The 24423-nt window shown below is 36.5% G+C and overlaps 1 protein-coding gene across 1 annotated transcript in view; it reads right to left on the bottom strand.

Annotated features, from left to right (window-relative positions):
• MPP7 (MAGUK p55 scaffold protein 7) overlaps positions 1–24423 on the bottom strand; it is a 146565-nt gene that overhangs the window by 20866 nt on the left and 101276 nt on the right. Inside the window, exons 7-12 of the mRNA XM_053990825.1 lie at positions 24221–24352; positions 16995–17076; positions 15858–15943; positions 13974–14048; positions 13150–13346; positions 12563–12627 (exon numbers count right to left, since the gene is read on the bottom strand). Coding sequence (XP_053846800.1) covers positions 12563–12627; positions 13150–13346; positions 13974–14048; positions 15858–15943; positions 16995–17076; positions 24221–24352 — 637 coding nt within the window. The remainder of the gene's footprint in view (positions 1–12562; positions 12628–13149; positions 13347–13973; positions 14049–15857; positions 15944–16994; positions 17077–24220; positions 24353–24423) is intronic.

Genomic DNA, 24423 nt, shown 5'->3' with positions numbered 1-24423 from the left:
CTTACTATGCTTGCTTCTGGACTGATTCCCAGCTTGCACATTTAGACAGGGTTAATAAAAATTTAGATTATGTCTGGATTTTAAAGACAAAATTGAGAATAGTAAACAGATGATATTCATCTATATTTATTGTATGTTCATAAAGGTTCAAGCAATGTAACCAGAATTTAAGCTTGGCAAAGGCAAACTCCTAACGTTTTCCTCAGCAATTCCTCAGGAAATTACAGCAGAAACATACAATACCATACTGTGGCTTAAATATTAGAATTTGGTGAAAAATCATTAAATTTATCTGAGTCACTTTAGAGGAGAAGGTTCAAATTAATAGCAGTATAGCCTTGCATATAAAAGATTTGACCCAAAATGGTTCAGACATTCTGCCTTCTGAACAGTTTCCTCTTGTGCTCCTCATGACGACCTTGTATGTGTGTGAAGTACATATCCTTTCAGAGAGGGTCGGGTGTTCACAGAGTGATCGAATTATAAATCACTGTGTCCTGTTGTTGCATGCAAAAGAATGATAACATCAACTGTCAAAAGCCTACCTGCTTGTTCTTAAGATAGGAAAATTTTAAACAAATTATTCTTAGTGAAGAGTTCCAAGGAACCTCTAATTTCTAAGCCAAAAAGCTACTTATTCACACTCAGTGAATATGTGTCCTTAGCCCAAAACTGGTCCTAACATTAGTTTTTCTGCCTTCTGACTCTCCTCTCTGACATCTCATTCCAAAACCACACACCCAGCATGAGATGGCTGAAGGTACCATCTCTGGACTGCTGACATTCCACTACATGGAAACTCTCAAGAAAGAAACCATTGCCTGAACTGTACTTAGCAATTCTGAATAATTTTTGTCAAGTTTTGCCTAAGTAAACTACAACGCATCTTGATATTTTGTTCTTTGCTTCTGGGACAACAGTAGCTTCTTCCTCAAGATGCCTCCTTCCTAAAATGGTCATGTCTTTTTGGTAACTATGGACTAAAATGTTCCAGTGAAAAAGGCTACAGTACCTAGAAAATGTAGATTTTGTTTTGCTACCTTCATTCTCAAATAAAGCAGCAGCCCACTAAGATCTGATTGCAAAACCATGATAGTCTCACCCTAAGAATTAATGAAGTATGTATTTACATATAGAAAGAAAGGATTTGGTGGGGGGGTGGGGGAACGGTTCATGTTTCTCATGTTTCAAAGAAATTATTTGATAAGGAAAATTAATTTCATCTGGAATCACAACCAAATTATCATTTGCCAAACATACACAATATTTCAATACAATTGCAATTCAACGTGAACTTAGTTGATTACTTAACAAAGGTAAGAACTGTATTTTCAGCATGATCAGATACTCACAAGTTCCACAAGCACAGGACGGAATTATACCACACTAAGGTTTTGTAAACAGGTCAGAGTTCTTTCAATGATATACTCTGTGTGTACCTGATGTAGATTATATACCACATTTAAAACCATTAAAGCACAATGTGAAAACAACTCCAATTTCCAATTGGTCTAGGATGTTTCAGTGAGCCCACTGGCTTGGAAATACTAAAGTACTTTGACAAGTTTCTCCCCACTCCTCTTGCAGTAGGAGGACGAAAGTCTTGGGAAAAGGGCTGGTTGCCACAAAATCTGTTCCAGCCATCCTTCAGCTGGCAGAAATTCTGGACAGCTTCAACTAAAATATTTTTAGATAGGTTTCAAAATGGCACAAATTAAAAAGTTGAAACATATCATGGAACAGTCACCTTTTTTAAATGTTACTTTTGTTTGAAATTTGGAATCTTGAAAATGAAGCCGAAGGACTTTTGCCCCTCCTCTTCCCCATTCCCCATAATGATACATTGAGCTCAGACCAGCTTTAAAGCTAAATTTAAGCTACTGAGTTATTATGACTGATATTTTGTAATGTGGAAAAAAAAAAAATGGTGACTGCAAATTTGCTCTGTATTCTTACTGAATCCTTCCAAAATGGTTAGATAGACATGTACAAAGAAAAAATGCGTACACAAAACTTGAATAAAACCTTTAGAGTGTCTTTAAATAATTTTTTATGATACAGCAACCTTTTTGTTTCATTAAACACATAGCTTGCTTCACGTACTTTAAAAATTTTGACTTTAAGGTCAATCAGTATTTTATTAGCCTATGTTTAACCAGGTAAATGCATACACTACATAAACCCTTTATGTCAAATCCAATGAGCCATATTTAAAACCTTAACATTCATGCATCTGTCATGCAGAGTAAGGACATTTGTATGCAGAATACCCCCAAAAGCAAAGTGGACACAGTAGCTCCAGGGAAAAGAAGCTGAAAGAAAGGAACAAAATTGTCTTTTGTAACTACTTGCTCACCTAGATAGGATCCACTGTTGTGACCAGCACATTCAGCATCTTCTGGACGAAGGGTAAAAGCATACAGAATAAGAGCCAAGAAATAAAGCAGAATAGTTAGAAGCCCAGCAAAAAATACAGAAGAAATTATTTTTAAAATGACAACTGTACAAAGAATAGCATTAAAAAGCCTTCAATAAGCCATTTGTTCAAAAACATAAAACAATATCTATTGTTTTATATTTTAGCTGGAGATATTCTTGGATTTTGCAGCATGCACACTGATCTTTTTACCTTTTCAAGCAAAAGTTGTGATGACAACAAACATTCTAAAAAAAATTCTAACACTGTATTATTCACGTTTTATCAGTTAATAGAAAATATGCCACTTAAAGCAAAACAATTTGATGTAAATCAAACTTTTTTGTAAACTATACATTATCAAACTTTAGCTTTATGTTTTGGCTCACTGGATTAGACAGAAAGGTTTTTGATCAAAAACACATCCTCTCATTTAATATAATATAGCTATAATGTATATTTTTACATGCCAGAGGCCCTTTGATCAAAAATATGAGCTACAGTTTCTAATGCTTTTATAAACAAAAGCCTCTTAAGTAAAAAAAAAAAAACAACAAAAACAAAACAAACCCAAACCAAAGAAACCAAACAAAAAAACACAAGAGATCAGCTGCTATTACTTTAACATATGCTGCAAACATAACAATAACTGGCTACACTCAGAGGGAAACTCAGAGGGAAAACAGTAACAATGACACCACATAGATGAACCTTCTACCACTTCAGAGAAATAGTCTGTCAGTATTAGTTACAAGCTCAAGACCTCTCATGGCCATGTAATTAACTCGGAACCATCTCTCTCCATCCCAGCCCACCCAAGTGCTGCCAGTATTATTCTTTCATACTGCTTTTCTATACATATCTTGCAGAAGTTCAGGAGAGAGAAAGCAGTTTAAAAAAGCAGTTCAAATTGCTGATCATTAAATGAAGCAACTAGGAATATTCTGGTATTTTTATCTACTTTAAAACATGATTCAATGTATTTGGCGGCAATATAAAAGCATCATATGTATAACATCTCCTAGAAATACTGGACTATATTCAATTTAATTCTAAACACATGTTCTCTAAATAAAATTATTGGGCTATTCAGGGAAACTTTTATACATGTACCTTCAATTTCCTCTGAGAAGCACAAAGGAGAAATAGGAAAGGAAATCATTAAATGGAGTGAAAACATAACTTAAGAAAGAAAAGTTAAATCGAAGAAGAAAAATGCACCTACCACACTCAACCGCTTCCTCATCTTAGAACAGCCAAAAAGACAAAGTATTATTGTTTAATACTTCATAAATAGGAAAAAATTCAGGTATGTAAGCTACTCTCAAATTCTCTTGACAGTACCTATTATATTGAGGCATATACCAACATACCAGTAGTGAGTTTAACTACACTCAGAAAAGGATGTAAAAAGGCATTGAAATACTATGTGCACTTTAAATTCCCATATGTGATTCTTCCACTATTCATTTGATAGAAATAACCTTACCCCATTGTCATGGAAGATCTCTTCGGTATTAAATGCAAAGTTTGTTAGTTCCAATTAACCAGTCTTAACCTAGAATTTCTAAGAATCACTACCATGAACATGATCTTAGTATTTTTCTGCACTTACAGTAAGAGCTGGGACTGCCCTTCAAGATGGATTTTGAAAAGGATTTTTGGCTATGGTTTTTTTTTTTTTCTTTTTTTTTGGAGAGTCTACAATTGCAGCTGAAAACCTGCTGAAAGAATTCATATACTCTTATAATCTCTTCTCTGACATTATCCTAATTTAATAGATCTACATAAGACTTTCTCCGTACCTATAGTGAATCAATAAATTTCTGCTGCCTTGATAGTAGAAAACATATATTTTTGTTATCACCTTTAGGGTTATACAGAAAAGCAAGATAAATATAATGAATTTTTTGTTCACAAAGATATTATATACTAAGGTTAAGATTTATAGAGAGATTTAACAATCTACTTCTCATTCAAATTTATAATGTGAATAAATAGGCCTAAAATATAATAATTTTAAAGACTTTCCGTGAAGCATGTATTTTCTCAAAATGTGAAAAATTATTCAAGAGCTGTTTTACAATCTTTTATGCATAACTAATGTACAAAACAAAAGCTAGGTCAAAATTCTCCAGCATGTACGTCCACATGGAAGAGCTCTTCTCATTTCATGTCATGAAATGGACATAACAGTCTCTTCTGCCACAGGAAAAATACTATTTTGTACTTTTTGGTACCATTTTTCTTGAGGACATACATTTTAAAATATTAATTTGGAAAACTTTTCTGAACCTTATTTAAAGTTTATTTCTACGGTCAAGGCAACCATATGGTTTAAGTTGGCTGGGAAGTCCTCTAAGGTGAACACTCCTTGGTTGACCACATCTGGTGCCTTAAAAGAGTGTAGCCAGTTTTGTGAGTTGAAGGTGAAAGCATTGGATCCATTTTTCTCTCTTGAGCTTATAAGCTCCCAGTTCTTGACAAATGGCCTAAAGCTGGATCTAGAATGGCAGGCTGGCTTCCAGGTACTAACTCTTTTCTCCTTCTCTGTGATGTACGACAAATTTTTCTGCATTTCCATTTCCATGACTTTCAGTAGACTGCAATGTATCTCCTGAAAACAAGTCACTAATGCTCAAGGCCAATTCATATAAATAGATTTTAAAAGTTTCTTGAATTCAACAAAGTTATTTGACTTAACTAATGACTGTGCATTTTAAAATACTGTCTGGTATTCTCACACTGGTAACATGTAAACCCTCATTTATGAACATGAAAACCCAGACCAGGAGCAAAGGAGGTCGCTATGTACACATGGACAGAGGTCTGTACTCGCTCAACCCTGACCACTGCAGACCTCACAGGAGTCCTGCAGGTGTGGTACATGGTGGAGTTACAGCATCAGGGCTGAGAACACGCAAAGGAATCCAGGCTTCTGGGCTACCCCTGCCAGGAAAGGGAACATGGTCATCCATAAATGAAAGACATTAGGCTTCCCAAGTGAGTCAGCTGAACCCAGAAAGCACAAGCCAAAACATCTACAAGTTGAGGTTTAATGTTGAGATAAAGGCATTCTGAACTTCTTGTGTTTTGTTAAAAATTTTCCTTCTTAATACTGCTCTTAACTTTCTTGGGCTACTCTTAAGGTTGAAAATATATAATGGAAAGATCTTGGAAATCACTGGGTTTTCATAGCTTAATGCAGCTATAAACAGTTATCAGCATGTAGCTTCCAGTTTGAACTTTACAAGGACCTTTACCAGAGCTCTTGCCTATCCCTAGTAAAGTCAGAGGTTACTTGCCAGGAAACTTTGTATTGTGATGCACTACTAAATACAGCTCTGTGCATCTGAAGCAGCTGTATGCATGCAGCAAGTATGTGCCTAAAGTTCCAAAGTTTTGAGACATGAAAAACTGGGGCAAATACAGTTTCACTAAATGGAAGTGGGCAGAGAAAGGAAAGGTCTTCAGCTGGAAGGGACAAATCAAAGACTGAAAGAGGTCAAAGTCTAAAGAGGAGGAAATCTGATGGGAAGTAGGAAAACAAGAGCAGTAACAAAATGAAAAAAAAAAAAACAAACCCAAACCATAAGGCAACATGGAACAAATAAAACACTGAGTAAAGAAGAAATACAACCAATTAAATGTATTGTGGTAAGAAGGGAGAGGAAGTTCCAAAGAAAATAGTCATGAAACAGGTTTATGAAATGACAACAAAGTTGTAACAAGACAAATGGGAAAAAAGAAATAGGAAACACAAGCGCAATGGAAGCTTAGGTGGTTTTATTCATTTTAGAAAGATTTCAGTGTAGCAAATAATGCTAAACTATAACAATGAAAACCAGTATCATATACACTGTGTTTTTGTATGTATTTTAACTGAAATGTAATCAAGATTAGGTTTTTGGGGGCCTCACCTAAATTATACTACTTAGGAAGCTTAAAACCAGAGCCACTTCCAAGAACATTCTCAACTCTTTGGAACAGCCCAGCATCAGATTAAGATATTTTGCTTTTCTTGACTTTCTTTCAAAAATATTTCCAGCAAGCAATTTTACTTAAATGTTTCTCAATCTAAAATTTGATCCAGCAGCTCTGTTCTAGTTTCTTATCACAAGCAAGTTGCATTATTACTTAAACTATACTTTAGTAAGCAAGAAATTGTGATGTACCATAGTTAGCATTACAGTGAATATATTAAACACTCTTCATTTTTTAGTGATGAACAGCCCCACATAGCAATCAACATTTATACTATTTTGCAGGTTTTTATGCTCTGGAGTTTTGTAGATTGAATGATAACTTATGTTCATGCAATAGGAAATTTAAGATGATCAAATTTAATACAATCAGATAATAATATCTCTACAAAGATAATTTGGAAAATGAAGAAGGATAGTCTTGCAGTGAAGGACAGATCCATTTCCAGTTCTGTCTCATGTGAACTTGACTCAAATGTCATCCAGCTTCAGGTTTCCTTAATTTCTCTGTGGTAGCAGGAAGTTAAGATTTGTAAGGACAGGAAACTTCTGAACAAAAATGCTAATGTGCTAATTTAACTCTATAGGTCTGGTTTATTTTTTGTTTGTACTTGTAACTACCTGCAGGTGGGCAATCAAGTTTCAAATATGAACACAGAAAAATACTGAGAAGAAAGGCAGAGTTAAGATTGTGCAGCAATTATAAAAAGCACAAAGAATCCTACTATACATTTATCCTAAATGTTTGGTCTTCAAATACAAGCAGTACAAAGCATTTATTCTTTTAGCCTGTTTAAATTTTTTTGTTGGCAGAACATAATCTTCAATTCAAAAGACACCCAACTATGGCTAAACTGGGTTACATCTCGTTTGAATGAACACCATTTGGCTGCAGTTAAGTCCTTCCTCTTGCTCATACAATGCCAATCATATCTCATAAATCAAAATTGAAAGTAAAATGGGTTTTAAGTCTTAGAAAAACTATATGATGATGGCTTTATCACAGTAAGCGTTTACATTTAGCATTAAGTACATAGAACGAATGTATTTTCATGGAAAAGACATCTCTGAACAACTCTGTCATATATGCTACATATATATTAAACTGTACACACAGGGTATGGGTATACACATATACATATGAACACAGTGCACAAGTTGACAGAGCTTACAGGCCACACTAGTATAAAATATAAAGTTACCAGTCATTTTCATCAGAGACAACACATACGTAATATAAGAATAAACACAGTAACCACTGTGAAACCAAAATTATACTGAAGGAATATAATTTCTTGCCTGATTATTGCAGTTTATAACAACTGCAGAATAGTAAGTTATTTGGTTGTTATTCAAAGAATCTTTTCCCTTAAAAAAACACTAGGTTATCACTTTTGCCTACAAACTAAAGTAAGCTACACATGCAAGAATGCCCAAACCTGTTGGCAATATCTATTGCAGTCAGAGCATGACTAGTCTTTGTATGGAAGTTAGCAGACTGTGGGAGCTATTAAACAAATAATTGTTCCCTGTACAAAGTCTCATGTCACTCCAATTTAGCCAGCATGCAGCAACAGGAGAAACTCACAGAGGCAGCTCCGGCTGACAAGCTGTCCAAGCTAAGATGATCACCTAAAGCCAGGAATGCTGTTAAGTATTACTGAGGAATATCAGGTGAGCAAGTTTCCACGGAGGTGGCATTCAGCAGTGGCTCACAAGCTCAGACACACAAAAGCCAATTGCACGTAGGCAGACACATCTGCAGAACCTCCCTCTGTATCCCAGAGAGCTCCCTCACACTCACTCAGGTATATGGCTCATTCACCATCCCAGCATGTGCAGGGTTAGTCCTCCTCACACAGTCTCATGCAACTCTGTTCCTTTACTTTCATTCCATTTTCCTACTGTTTTTCCTATGCTGCTTGTTCTTGCAATTTTTTCCCCAATATCATTTCCCCACAGTATTAATGTACAAGACTGCTTTTTGCTGAAAAGTCATTGCTGTTAAGTATGGAAAAAATGATGAAAATACTTCACTGGTTTGTTATTCCTCCATCACTTCTGCACTAACCTAAGCCTGGGAATTAATATATCAATCTTATCAGCAGGTCAGAACAACTAACAGCCACTTATCTCATGCATCAAATATTACTGTTGAACTTGCTAAGGTTTTCTACAACAATGAAACAAATCAGATCAGAGCTCTTGTCAGTAATTTTTGCATTCACTGTTTCAAAGACTTTTACATAGTAAATATTTTAGTATTTTATTTAAACAGAATCAACAAGCAACTGAACCATTGCAGAAATAGTGACTATAGCAATGCTCCTGCATAATACTGTTAATTGCATTAATCTAAGAACTTCAAAGCCCATCCTCTGTGAGGTTTTGCTTAATGAGGCTTATGGGCAGCTTTTGTCCATGTGTTCTTCCATTGCCCTTATTGCAATACTTTCTCCTTTTCTTCACCCTCAATACAAAATTTCACTTCCTCTCTTTTCCCTTTATTTTTTTATTCCTACTTTTTCTATATCTTCCTCTTGTCAGCACAGGTTCCACCTACATTGCCAGTTTCCTTCAACTTCAGTCCCAGATACCATCAAAATGTGCATCTTCTCCATTTGCACATGAGAAGGTGTGATTTCAATATGGAGTGTACACTGTTCTGCCCCCTCCTCCAGTGTACACATGACATGTGAAATGTTTTTCACTTTAATGGATACGATGTGAGAATGATTCTGTTTCATCTTTCAAGAAAAGGGCTAAATGCTGGGAGAGGCATGTGTATTTAAACATAGACACAATGGAACAGTTCACTTGGCTATTGAAGTGAAAATAAGAATTGTCATTTCCATTAAAAAACGATCTTTTTAGTAACTTAGAACTAGACTGGGTTTGTTTATTTCAGTGCAAATAATTCTTGCAGAAAAAGTTTTGTAGAAAGTATTTTTTACTCTTTCCTCAATATGGGTATGCATATGATCATCACCAAAAGAGCCCACTTTTATTTTGCTTCCAAATGTATGATACACAAATATGTGTAAAGATTAGCAACTACATGCATTGCTATGCTGAAAAGAGTGAAAAATTCAAAATAGGAAACAGAAAGAAGGCTTCCCAGAAGTAATCGAATCTATCTCCTTTCAGGTTTTGAAACAACTTAATTATCAAAGCAAAAATAGTTCTTCATTGTTTCAGAGAGCTCTTTGTATAGATAAATATAACAGTCCTTTCCAGTTCCAGGACTGGCTTGAGAAGAAAGGAAAAAAGGGAGTTATAGGATACTTCTTGCATATTATATGATTTAACTGATATTTAGATTAATTTTCAAGTACAAGGACACTACCACCCTGGAATCCTACCTAAGTTGACTGACATTTTTTTGGGCATTCAAGAAAACAGAGTATTTTTCCTCAATTCTCCCTACTAAAAACAAAGGTATGTATCAAGGTTTTTTTCCTCATTACAAAACATGGGATTTGTGGAATGAGTTGACTGAACAGAGCAGACCAACAACCACGGCTATATACCGTGTGTCAAGAAAGCTTCCTAGTGCAACTCCCAGCTCTGTCAGGAAAGGGACTTCTCTCAGCAGCTCTCCTGAAGTTAAGAGGTTTTAATCTTTTTTGGAAGCCATAATAATATCAACTGGCAAATTGCTCTTTTTTCTCCAAACTGCTAAGAAAATTCAGGTCACATAGCTGGATGGGAACCACTGCAACTGCAAGTAGCCTCTCAATATACCGCAAGTTCAGGATGATCTACAGAACATGTCTCTCCACATAACTACCTTTCCAAGCACTGGAAAATCCTGTATTAAGATGAAGGATTAAAAGAAACCTGAAGAAATCAAGCATTATCAATTTCCCACCTTCATATATGGGTTAAAAAAAAAAATTGAACCCAGCAGTTCTTTCCACTTTTCTGTTCTCTATGCCACCTTCCTTACACATTTCTGGTGCTGTTAGAATGCTGTTTGTGCTATTTGTTCAGCTGAGCAATGCATGATTTTCCAGCATCTCTCAGTTTTGGCAAGATGATTGCTGTGCACTAATACAGACACAGCCTCCGTATCTCACAGCTTCACTGCTATGCTTGGTAACACAAAAAAAGCTGATTAACTTTAGAAGGATCACAAAGGTGCAGAGTTTCCCAGCAGAATCTTCTTGAAAATCCAAGCAAGTGGAAGGTTGTCCTGAGAGCAATTTGAGCAACATCCTAGACACAATGTTTTTTCCTACTGCTAAATTCTGATCTTTAAAATGTCTTCTCTATGAAGGATCTGAATTCCCTCCCAGCACTAAAAACATGTTTAGTCTTTGAACAAAGGGATGAATCTCTACTCAGAACAGCATTTCCCCTATTCCCAAGAAAACCTGGCAGATATAGCAGCAGATTGTCTTAAGATTGTCTTAAGAAAAAAGGAAGAGAGAGAATGACAAACCTACATTACATCTGCAGTCTTTCCTCCTTCAAGAGGCACCATTGCCTTCTAGATGGTATTTAGCTGAGACTTGCTTTGTTCAAAGAAATTCCAAGAGAGAACAGTAATAGGCATACTGCTTGACCCTCATGCTCTGTCATATTTTAAAGGCAAGGGGAGAAAGAGAGGAACTCTTCTCCCTGTTCAAGCTAGTTAAGGCAGTCAGTGGAAAAAGCAGAGACAACAGTAGGCATTGTACTCTGGGTCTTCTTTGGGTTGTAATTTTGGAAATTCCCAATCCAGTTCAGGCTGCCCATTTGGGAGGGTGAGATGCATCTTGTAAAAACTTTCACTTGAAGGTCACTAGAAAGATGCAGTCCACTATAAAAGGATTCATGAGGTGTTGCTGCAGCAGCTGATTTACCTCTTCAAAAGCACCAGTGCCACCTTAATTGAAGGCTCTTGTTGAGTGTATTATCCAGATTCAAGAACAGTGGGCAGAGAGAAATAGCTATACCCTGGGATCAGACACTTTTCCAAAACTGGGGCAGAGCAACTTGACCTAGGACCTAGAAAAACAACAGATTTACTACAACCTGGAGAAGCTCCTCTTGTTTCTAAGATCTATGTAAAAGAGAAAAGCTATAGTGCAATTGTAATGTCTGTTACTGTAATCACAACACTAGTCAAGGGCTTTGGAGTTAACAATAGTATTAGGGCACACAATCAGTGAAATGGAGTGGAAGATAGAAATTGAAGATTATCAGAAAAATAACTGTTATTGTCAAGCTTCAGAACACAACAACCATAGCAAGAAGTTAGGAAAATTGCAACAGAAACCTTGGTGAGGAGTTTTTAAAGTCAAAAGCATTTAGTTTGGCACTTAGTGTGCCAGCATCCACTGTCTGCCATAGTATCCATACTTTTTCTTTCATTGTTAGATAATGAAAGGTGGTTGAAAATATTAGACCACTTTCTGAATACTTCTAGTTGAACTCACAATCATGTTTGTATTTAAGATTTAGATCCTGCTGTAGCATGACAGTTTCTTACATTGCCCACTTTGTTATGAGCCTGTACAACTGAAAGAAATAACAGGTCAAGTAAAATATGCAATAATATTTAAAACAGATGTTGATGTAAATTCCAGTGAAGAAAAATATTTGTTTCAATGTATGTGCTTTCTTTGAGGTTATTTTTCTTATATTGTGCAATTACCATATTTAAAAACAGACTATTAAGGATGAGTTTGTTTAAAAAGCAGTAAGAAGCGATTCTGTGAATGTGTATCAATGAACTCAATGTCCTGACTTTTTAAAAATTCTATTGCTTCATCGAACACAAAAAATTATCAACTATATGGGGTAGAGAGGGGGAGACCATCAGACCTTTCATCTTATTCTATAAATTTCACTGTGTTGATGCAGTCCAAATTACATAAACTGATGAGCCAATTCTGTACTGTTTCAACAGGAAAAGAATACTCTTCAACCTTTGAAATACTACATATCAAAATATTAATTGCGCTCAGTACTTCAAAAACAAAGTCAGAGGTCTGGGAATATTTCTAGCTTCTTTTAAAGCTTTTAACGACATTATTTATATTTATTTTTCTACTCAGACAACGGGATCAAGAGGCCGTTGTGCCTGGGAGAAATGCATCCTGTAGGTGAAACAAACTGCTATTTTAAAAAGTTAGAGAGGTGGAGTATTATTTCTATTCCAGGTTAACAGACTTACATGATTTTCTGTTGGAAATTTTCAGTGGCTGAACCTGCACTTCTGGTCTTCTTAATGCAAATCTCCTATAAAATGGGAGGTGGTGGGGAAAAGACACAAGCTCCTCAGTTTTCACTGCAAATTTGGGATTAATAAACACTTAATATCATGAGACTATTGCAAAATATACAGAAGATTTTATAAGAAATTAACTTAAAACAATGCAATCTATTCACAATCTAAAAAAATTAAATCTTGCCTAAAATTTTTGTAAGGTCTCCAAAACCTGCTGCAGTTCTTATTCCTGCATAGTACATCAGTGTGAATGCAGATACTGATTTGCTATTTTCCATATGTTTTTTCTTTCAGTCTGGATCAGTGTAATCCTATCAGGTTTTGTCATTATTAATTCTAGCCAGAGAAGTAAGGAAATCCAGAGTATGTCAGCAACATGTTTCCAAGTTAGTTGTCCTGCTGCAAATGCACGTTTATTGTACCCATGTAATCTATGAGTATTACACATGCCAATTATGCTAACTTAACAACTCACCAATTAGTCTCTTCTCTTACTGCAAAAAATAAAGGAATTATGCTTCTCAGTAGCTCACCTCTCCTGGAAATGCTTTGAAGGGATCAAGCCTGCTCTGGGATTGGCATCACCTTCATGTTTGGCTTGCCACCAGGTTGCATCATCCTGGCTCATGATCTGAAGGACATCTCCTTTTCTGAAAGCAAGTCCAGCTTCTTTACAAGGAATTGCTTTATCTTCATTAGGATCATAGTCAAATAAGGCTCTGATAAACATCTGGAACAAACAGTTTGATCTTTAGAATCAAATATTAAATACAATCCAAAGGTACCTTCCTCTTCTGTTTCTACTGTTCAAAACCACTGAACTAAATAACGTAAATATTTACTTCTGCAAAACATCCTTATGGATGTCTAGCATTGGAAGTTCATATGGGAATGTTCAACTCATTGCTTCTGCAACTGCAGTCTCAGTGGAGCAAAGGCTCTGTGACTCAAGGCAAGCAGGACTTGGCAGGTGCACAGTGTGCCCATATGAGGAACAGAGGAGAAGATACTGTTAAACCAAGATGCTATCAAGTGTCTTCTAGTTTGTGAACGATGGAAGGAGTATTGGAACCAAGCCAGGTCCTTGCAAAAGGTGGAAGATTACCTGTCAACTACACAGCCGAGAGTTCAGGCTCAAGAACCATGTTACACCCACTCATAAATTCAGCACCTGTGTACTGAAGAGTACAGTGTGCTGTCATGTACAGTGTACACTTCAATACATGTACAATACTGTCACGTTACAAAAGTTGAGTCTACAGGTATAAATCACATTCTTGGTTCTGTCATCCAAGCAAAAAATACATATCCTCATCACAACAGTTACTGCCATGGCTTCTGAAATAGTCTTGCTTACCTTGCCTTCCTTCATTGGCATTTCTTCCTTCACACTGGGTATAATTTTAAATGTAATGGCTCCTTGAGACTGAGCCTGGTGAACATTTGAAAGGAAAATACACTCAGAATTAAGCTATACATTTCAAAGAAATCTTAGAAGATTAAGAAATTCAAATGAATTTAAAAGGATATAATGAGTCTATCCTCTCCCAAGCATGATCTCTGGAGTTTAACAGCTTCACTTAACCAAACTTTGTATTACAAAAATTAAAATACCCACTTAAAATGTTTGGATTTATTTGCTTCTCTGGTGCGGCAGATGGACTGCTAAAAACTGTGACCTGCATGGTTCAGAGGTTCCATCTCTGTACTGAAGGCAGGAGAAAATGCTACAGCTTAAATGTATGCATATTAGAAGCAACTGCTGGACTCCTGGCACAGTTTGGACATCCCTGGAAAAATCAAACTAACATTTCATTTTTCAAAAAAAAAATTATAGAAAAATTCAAACAGACTTGTGCCATATTTATCATATAGAGGTATTAGGGGTGGGATTTATTCACTTGGCAACTTTAAGAAACTAGAAAAGCAAAACATATTTGAATAGACGACGTGTACTAAATGGAAAAAAAGCCCTTCGCTATAAATCTTAAAGCAAGTTAGCCATCAGCAACCACCTCATCCATTCATCTTTCCCTATATCCCACTTAAACTGTGTCTGGCTGCATTTTACTTATTAACCACAGTATATTCCCACTGCCTCAGTGACATTTTGCTATTGAAGGAAGTGCTAATCAGTTGGAGGCTCTGCTACTATTGCATGCAGCCGACAAGTTTCATAAAACGAGCAGATTGCAACAGCCAGCCAACGATTTAAGCAAAATGGAAACAGGCCTGTCCACTACCAAGCGAGACATTCTTCCGCCACATGTCTGCGATCCAAGGCTCGCTGCTTGACAGGCAGCAGCCAAGGTCTTATTTCACCCACTGTAGGACTGGAATCAATAATTTTGTTACTTTTGAAACAAGCTCTAACTAGCTTTTGATGTTTATATGGTACCTCAAAAAGGTAAATGGGGAAATTGTTCACACCTTTTCTAGTGGTATTTTGTTTCTAGACATTTTAAAATATTAATTTTTGAAGGAAACTATGGTTCTGTAGGGAACATGAAACCATAAAGCAAGAATGAATGCCAGCAGGCTAGCACTTGAATGATCTTGGTTCCTGAACCAAAACTGTGAGACAGCTGCTCAATTCAGGAGGACAGCAAGGTATTCATGTATATAGAAAACCCTAAAGCATAAATAACAGAGCTATCATGATCCTCATCAATTTCTTTGATGTAAAAATATTAAATATTTCTGAAAAAGTCTAAATTACTTAATTTGCAATAGTGTTTCTATAATGAAAAATCAGGCTGGCTTTACGGACTGTGCAGTTTAGAAGAGCGTAGAAATAAATATATATGGCTATGTACTGTAAATCAATGTCATATAAAATCTTCATATACCAGTTATACAGTCTATCTAGTACCTATTTTAATTAATTGTCACATGGAATGACAATGAGTTATTAATGAGTTATTAACTAATACATTTAAAATAGTTTGAATTCAACAGATCAGGGTGGGCCTTAAAAACTGTAGATTACGAACTGCAACACTCTGCAACATATTTATGGCAATATTACTGTCTTTAATGCTTTACAAGTAAGCTCTAATTGCATGTATATGTAATGCATGGAAAATCTCTCAATGAGAAATGACAGGTTTTTAAATGATGGCACTGGAAGAAAAGCCATTATAGTAGAATATATTTTTTTCTAAGAAATACAGTAGAAATCATAGGTCTCATTACTTTTTCTTAACTCTCCTAAATTAATTTTAAAATGATTGGTATTTACCAAAATATGTATTATTTCTTCAGGCTTTTTATCATCTACGGGAATCCCATTGACTTCCCTCAGTTCATCACCAACATGAATAAGCCCTACAGAAGAAAGAGAAGCTGTGAAACTGTAGCTATGTATGACACAAAAACTGCCATTAACATTCAGCTTGTTTCTCCCTTGTTCATATATGTTAAGCTCCAATTTTCATACACTTTAAGCTCGAATATAAAAACAGGAATATATGGTAAACTAACAGCTACTGTCCTCTCAGACAAATTCAATAAAGGTGGTTGGTTAACCCTGTCTTCCTCCTAAAAATGAGTACCACCTTCTCTACAACTTTTCCAGACTTCCATGCAGATGTTTGAAAAATATCTATGTCAATTATTTTTCTGCTTTTTTTCTATTCTACTACTTTCTTACTGGTACACAGGTACAAGTAGTGCAAAGAGCACTAAGGCTGGGAATGCTGATTTGTGGCACAAATGTTTGCTAACCTATCTATATCTATCTATCTATCTATCTATCTATCTATCTATAACTAGATTCACTCCATTACTGTATCTAAGGGTGAAACACAGCTGTCCTAGATTTTCTTCACTGAAAAGAGACACCTTAATGTATGATTCAGGACTCCTTGCTTAAGTTTTTGCAGACACTGAGTATCCCAAACTAAGCAAGGATGTGCTGTAATTTTGAGAACTACCAGTGGAAACTCCAAATGGATGTCCTAATATAAAATAATGTCAGCACCCCAAGTTCCTCCATCAGCCGGTTGGCATATGCCATCATGGAATGATTCTTGGGGTGTCTAACACAGGGACAGGAGTAGGACCTGATGATCTTGATGGGTTCCTTCCAACTCCACATATTCTATGATTTATAAACAGATGTCATCAATTGGAAACAAGCCATGATATATATAAAAATCCCTCTGTATGCACTTACTCAAAGATACCTTGCTGCAACTGAATTGGGGAAAAAAATCAGCATACTTTCAGCAGTATTGAAGTATCACTTTGGAAGACTGTTCAGAGCCCAAATACTTCTGTTTGTGATAGCAAAGTATTTAATTTCTATAAAATATGCCATTTTATCTCATCTTGTTCTGAGTTCTTGAATGGCTAATGCCAAACAGCAACACCTTACCACTTCTATCTGCAGCTCCTCCACGCATTATCCTGGCCACCACAATTGCACCAGTATGTTCATCTCTTTTAATAGTAGCTCCCTTGGGTAAAAAAAAAAAAAAAAGAAAAAAAAAAGAAAAAGGAAAGTTATTTGGTTTATCTCAGCATAATTTTAATATACTACAGTAAAAAAACATTTGCTACATAAAACTGCAAAAAGCTGACGTATTAATATGTGATTAAGCCAGAAATGATACTTGCTTATGAAAAGAATATACAAAATGTGTTACTCTATTTCTGTCCTCTTAAAATGCGTCTTCTTTTTCAATCAGAAGTAACTCATGCATTCTGTGAGTAGACAGGTTTAAAGAAAAAAGGACAATGATGGAAAAAGTTTGCTTTTCAATTTAATGGCAACTGCAACATACCCTACTTGAGACTGCTACTAAAATTGAACTAAACTACTGCTGCAAATGGATAAATTGTTGTTCCTACATTAAAATAGGCCATACTACATACTACAGGTACAGAAGGTATATATATCATTGTTCACAATTGTTGCGCTCTATGCTCAGAACTCACTGTGCACCCTTTTCCTTTACAGTGTTATCAATAAACAAACACACATTTGAGAAGTGCCCCTGAATGTTGGAGCTCACCTCGAACACTCACAGGACAGAAATGCAGAGGAAGGGAACATTTCCTGAGTTAATCATGGCTGTTTTCATACATTACACATAGACAGCACAGGGCACTGAGGTGAAATGACATAGTGTAATTAAATTTCCAATGAACGGCTGTCTAGATGAGAAAAATGCCTTTTTAACAACTGCAAGGGTGCACTGCAAAGAGGCACAAGGTGATGGGGAAGCAGCAGGCAGCAGTAGTGCCAAGTGAGAAGGGACACGGAGGTGCAGAGCCGCTGCCTCAGCTGCAGCACCAGTCCTTTCAGGCAGAACTGGGGGAGCCAGGGAGGAAATGCTGGCCCTGTTCTGGGAGACAGAACAACAACTATTAATTTGAAGTTTATAATAATACCTGGAATGTTTTACCTATTTTAAAGTAAAAATGATTTTGTTGGGGTTTTTTTCTGAATATATCCATCAAAAAAAAAAAAAAAGAGCAGCACTAGGATGCTATAGAGGCAAATATAAATACGGGACATTTCCACTACACCGTCCATACAAAACAGGCTCTCCTAATTAATCAAGAAAAAAGCCTTCATCGGAAAGGCTGTATGTCTTTTACCTGGAAGTAAACACCATGAAATGCCACCAAATTCAAAAGGCAACCAAGGACTAGCAGACCTTCCCTGTGATCACCCACTACCCCAGCCACATGCTGATGTGTGGAAAGTGGTACTTCACTTCACTGGGCTCTTTAGAGAAAAAAGCCTGTGTGCACTCAAAGACCACACTACTGACCCAGACAACATCTGGAAGTAACAATAAGGCTCTTGTCCAAGTGGAACAGTCACTTCATGCTCTATGTGATTATCACTACTGGTACAAAATGAATTTTCCTAGCACAGATTAACTGATCTGAAAGATGGCTCCACAAAGATAACAGGTAAATTGGAATTTTCATACAAAGGACAAAACCAAGTTCAAAATGCCAGGAAAATTATTTAACCCAAGTTTGCTCACTGTCACTATCTCCTCTGTGGCAAACCCAAAGTGCATGGGCAGGTCCATGAAAAACACTACTTGAGTTTACATATTTGTACCTTCAGTACATAATTTTACAAGGGGGTTCTATAAATTCCACTTTCCTCCCAATTTAGAACTCTTAAATCATCAAACACAAGTGGATTTCTTTTCGAAAACCTGAAGAGCTGATTTTCTGCAAAAGCAGCTTCTCTTGTACCGCTGCCAGCCCTGCTTAAACTATGAGGTATATATAATCTGGCAAGAAATTCTCCTTATAAGATGTTCAGCTCCAGTACTTTCAGTTACATGTGCAGTGCAGCTCCTCATTTAGAGCTTTAAAAATGGAAGAAGGTTAGACTGGACCTTGAGAGCTGGAAAATATTTTCAGTGTTGAGAGCCAAAAGTGTAAGTTACCCTAAATGAGACATATACAGATGTAATAGCATAGCTCAGTTTAAAATATTTCTAAAGGGAAAAATAAGGAGTTTGGGAGCCATATGGTGATCAGACTGAGAAAATGCTTAAAGGTATACCATACAAAAGCACTAAAAATAATACAAGCTCCTTCAGCAAGGCTCTTCCACTGTTTTTTAGTTGCTTCCTCCCCCCCGCCCCCCCCCCCCCCCCCCGCATTTTTAATGTAGTATCGCTCATGGGTAAGCACTGCTCAGGGTTTCACAGATGTGAACTTTATTAGTTCATCCATTTATCTGCTGGTTCCAGAATATAAACATTTTAAGTCTTTGTTTTTTAAAGAAAGAAAAACTAGCCTGTAAAATAAATTACTAATAAGAGAATTTGAAACATCAGTAATATTGTTGCATACCTCTCTATTAAACAAAAGCACATGCAGATGATAAATGCAAATAAATATTCCAATAAGCCTTATTTTAATTCATTCTCTATTGAAAGTGCAAACACAAGTATCAGTTACCTACCTTACAGTGAGGAGTTATTTAAAAGTTGATGTCCACTTATATGCAGACTATGTAGACTAAAGCTAACCCTACATCCAAATCCCACCTAAATCCCACGAAAAAAACCAGCTTGGTTCATCCACTACTGTGAACTGAGCTACAGGGACTAGGAGTGTGAGGTAAATGCAAGCTGTTGCATCTGCAGGGACTGAATGCATAAATGACTCCTTTAATCACCAAAATTCATTTCAACCAAGTTCAGCTATGGAAATCAGGTACATAGTTCAATTTAGGTGTCCGGGCTACTTCTGTAGCTCTGGAGACTGAATTTTCCTTTCATTAAGTCAAGAATCTTAAACAGATGGCATGGGTCATTCTCTGGAGCTGCCTATTTTTCTCTTTACTATAGACACGGCATGGCATAAAGATTAGTCTTCAAATGATCAGATCCATGTGAAATGAATTTTTGAGACAAAGAAGCAATCATCTTAATGTGAAGAAGCATCCAATTCAGAGTACCAGCTGTAACAAACCTGGAATATTACTTTTGGAAGCTGGAAGTAGTAGGAGGCTGGGTGCTGAACCCTGGTAGTGTGGTTATTCATCTTGGATATCAGGAATGCTAACTAGGAACAGGGCTGTGGCTGGAAACGCTTTGGAGAGGTAGGCATAAGTAAAAACTCTCCAAGCTCTCTGATAAAAAGCCCTGTCACAGATAGGTGAATTTCGGATTGCCTCTGAAAAGAGATGCTTCTACTTCTCTTTATGTAAGGTACAGAGGTGTTCCAAATTTCTTTGTTAAAACAAAACATCCTAACACAATTTCACCTCGCTTGAGCGAGACACTGCTGGACACTGCTAACAGAGCATTAAAAAAAAACCCCAAACCCAATACTGTGGAAGGATTAACAAAAAGTTTAAAACACCTCTCTCAAAAAATTGGGGGAAAGTTCAGCACTGACTTCTGAATTGATGAAATCTGGCAAACAGAAGGCCCTCCTACAAACCATGTGTTTCTCTCTCTTGAAGTGATTACTCCTGGGAACTCAGGCTTCATCAATATATGATTAACCCCGGCTAAGAACTTTGGTGAGGTGCTTAACTCAGAGAAAAGCACGAACAGGAGAACAAGAGGAAATGTGGTGCACTTTTACATAAAAATGGTCACTAGGTATATTCCAAAGAAGTTAAGAGAGTGCCTAATTGCTTCACATTGAGTACTGCTGAAAGTCATCCACAGGAAATGCAATTCAGAATGTCCAGGGTTTGCAACTGACATAAAGCTTGTGGCTTTGCAGGAAAACAATCTCTACTGCTTGGGTACATATAGAATATGAGCCTGTGTCTAGAGTGGAAGAAAAGTTCAAAGAGCTCAGTACCTTCAAGTCAAGAAATGAGACAATCTCTATCCCAGTAAAAATACTGTATAGTACCTCCAATCTCAAGCTCAGTTGCTTCTAAAAGTAGAATCCTGATATAATGTTGCACTTGGAAGTCAGACTTTTTGACTGGAGAATGAATCGATTAACAGAACAAGCAGACTCTTTTATCTCTACTAAGAATATCCAAGACTTCAGAGCAAGTTCTGAAGGAAAAGCCATTAAAAACACATGGAAATAAATAGTAAATGAAATTATAATTAGTTTAGTAATCATAGATCATGGTGTATCTTCCTTTAGTAAAATAACTTTGGGAAGCATAAACACACAAGATCTAATATACGTAGTATAAGCCTGTCTTCAGTTATTCTGCCAAGCTGTATTTCAGTAAGACCTTATCTGAATTACTATCCATGTTTCTTCTCACCCCCACCTAAGGGGAAAAAATCTAGAGATGACAAAGACAAAAATAATAAGTTTGTTATGTATTGTAGTGATGGTGTCATAACAAGTCACTATAAATCTGAGACAAAGAAATTAATGTTTGATGTGAACATGAATGATGTTAAAATGGATTGACAGTGCATTATTGAAGAGGAGGAGGACACTGTACTCTCTTCTTTCAATTCTTCTTGGAGAACAAGTAACAGGACTCACCATAAACAAAAATTCTTCTCTAACAAAAATAAAACATCAAGATAGGCTCAGGATCTGGCAAGATCACAAATACAGTTTTCCTACACAGATAAAGTAAGACCTTAGAAATATTGGAGATTTCACATATCCAGTTAGTCTGCTCCAGTGCTGGACTTCCCAGCTAATGGACTACTGTTAATTCTTAGTCTAAACCTCCCAGGGTGACCACTACTGTGTGTTTTAGCATCTTTCACTGCTGAGGAATTTGACTTTATTGTCCTTGTGAGCTCCCCACCTTCAAGTACACTTCAATTAGCTCTCACCCTTTGCCTCTTCCTAATAAAAGGTCCACAACAGATTCTATTGTAAGGCTGTTTTCACACTGGCAAATAAACAAAACTGTCTTAAACTAAAGAAATTAGTTTGCTCACATGTTTTATATTTTCCATGACTGTTGTCATGCCTAGTAAAAATCTAAAACCCTTTCTCTGTTACCTCTGTAACACAAGAACTGTTAACACCAACAGTGTTGTTAACTGAAATCTGCAAGTGTGGATTTAAGAGAGTGTATAGGTTTTGGCTGGGATAGGGGTAATTTCCTTCATGGTAGCTCCTATGGTGCTTTGTTTTATGTGATGAAAACAGTGTTGATAACACAATAACACATGGATAATTTTAACTATTGCTCAGCAGTGCTTTCACACTGTCAAGGCTTTTCTGTTTGTCACCCCACGAGTGAGGTGGCTGGGGATGCACAAGGATCTGGGAGAGGACACAACTGGGACAGCCAACCCCACTTGAACAGAGGATATCCTACACCATGTGCTGTCATGCTTAGCAAGAAAACCAGGGGAAGAAAAAAGGAGTGAGGGATGTGTGGAGTGATGGTTTTAGTCTCTCCAAGAAACAATTACAAGTGATGGAGCCCTGCTGTCCTGGGGATGGCTGAACACCTGCCTGCCCAGAGGAAGTGGTGAATGAATTCCTTATTTCACTTTGCTTGTACATGCAGCTTTTGCTTTACCTCTTGAACTGTCTGTCTCACCCCACGAGTTTTCTCATGTTCATCCTTCCAATTCTCTCCCCCATCCCACTGGGGAAAATGAGTGAGTGGCTGTGTGGGGCTGAGCTGCAGGCTGGGCTTAAACAGACACACAGGTATCTGGAAGAGCTCAGTGTCCCACCGGAACGAGGAGGCAAGAGTGGAATTTGAGGAACAGTCCAAGGATAACCTTTGGCTTAAGCAAGTGGTTTCTTTAGGAGAGCTTAAAATCTAAAAGGCCAATATACAATGTATAAATTTCATAGAAGTTTTCAGAAAATATCTGAGTTATGTTTTGTAAGTTATGATTATCCAATCCATTTTGAGATACTATTGAACTCCTAAGTCTTAGTAACAAATCATGTTTGTAATATGAAACTATGTACGTTAAGATTTTATTAAGCTTTTTCTGACAAATCAAAAAATTAGTGTTTTTAGTGTTATAATTAACACTAAAAATAGGCTCCTCAATTAGACTTCACTTCATACTGTATATTCAGATTTCCACATACTTTTCAGAAAGAATAATCTTTCTGATACTAAATCCTAAAGCAAGCTTGTTTTCTTTCTCAAATAATGTCTTTAATAAAAAAACTACAAAAAACTTAAAGCTGTTACTCAAATATTTGAGGAAAAATATTTAGTATGTTAAAACAAAGTAAGAACTTTCCATAGTCAAACTTGTAATTATGCTCATAGGCACCTACAGTCAGTCAATAAGAAAACTGATTTCTTGTTTATGTATGCCAGAAATCCATTAAGAATTAGAGTGACAGTAAGATATCTACTGTGGGACAAACTACCCCTGTTTGTCTAACAGAAGCAGCATTCTCCCACTGTCGTCCCAAGTACAGAATGATGACCTTCTCAAAGTAAGTTTGCAGGTATTTCTCCAGGATTGCTGTCCATTAAAACAAATATTCAGTATAACATAAAACAAACCTCTTATGGTTTGCAGGATAAAAAGAACATAGTTAAATTTTATACAAGATGACTCCCACTCTACAGCAAATAAAAAGAACCAAATCAGTAAAGTACTTTAATATTCTTGTAATACAACCTAGGTTTACTCCTTTCATTTTTCCAGATATCCCCATGAAGATATTAACTTTCTAGTATTCATAATGCAAAGTACAACAACAGACATTTTAAATTTGCCCAGATTTCAATTCAAGTATTTTAAAATATGTTTTCATGCTTTCATTTCAGTGTATTGGAAGGTCATGTTTTTTTACAGGAATGCTAACAGGCACAGTTCACAACACAGGTCAAGATTTCTTTGGGGATTCATTCTCTGTCTCACATTTTAAAGTAAGTGCATGATTTGAATTCAAGATAAAAGACAAACATATATTTGATCTAAATGCTCAGACTGGCCCACATATATAATGCTTAAACACCATGATGATCATTCATTGATGATGATTATTCATTTCATATGCTTTACTAATAATGACTCTGAATGGAAGTCACAAGTGTATTACTTAATGTTATGAATAATCACCTGTAATGTCTGTCTATCCACATTTCAAGTCAATATCACCCATTCACGTTCATAATCTGAGCACTTCCCACCCTGCATGCAAACACAAAACCCCAAACCAAAAGACAGGGTTACCTACCAATGGTTCCCGGTTTTTGACGAGCCTAATTATTTTAACTGAATCTTCTTCTTCATCAATATCATCAGGCATGGGGGGCAAGACAGGATCATAGTTCTTCTGAGCAACAGTATCATGCACAGACAGCAAAGCCTGGAAACATTAATGGTCAGTATATTATTATTTGGCATCTGAAAAATTTAGGGAAGGGAAAGCAGAGGATA

This window comes from Vidua macroura, chromosome 1, assembly GCF_024509145.1.
Source record: "Vidua macroura isolate BioBank_ID:100142 chromosome 1, ASM2450914v1, whole genome shotgun sequence".
Taxonomy (NCBI): Eukaryota; Metazoa; Chordata; class Aves; order Passeriformes; family Viduidae; genus Vidua; species Vidua macroura.
Note: the sequence above shows the minus strand (reverse complement) of the source record. Positions and strands in the feature narration are given on the sequence as shown.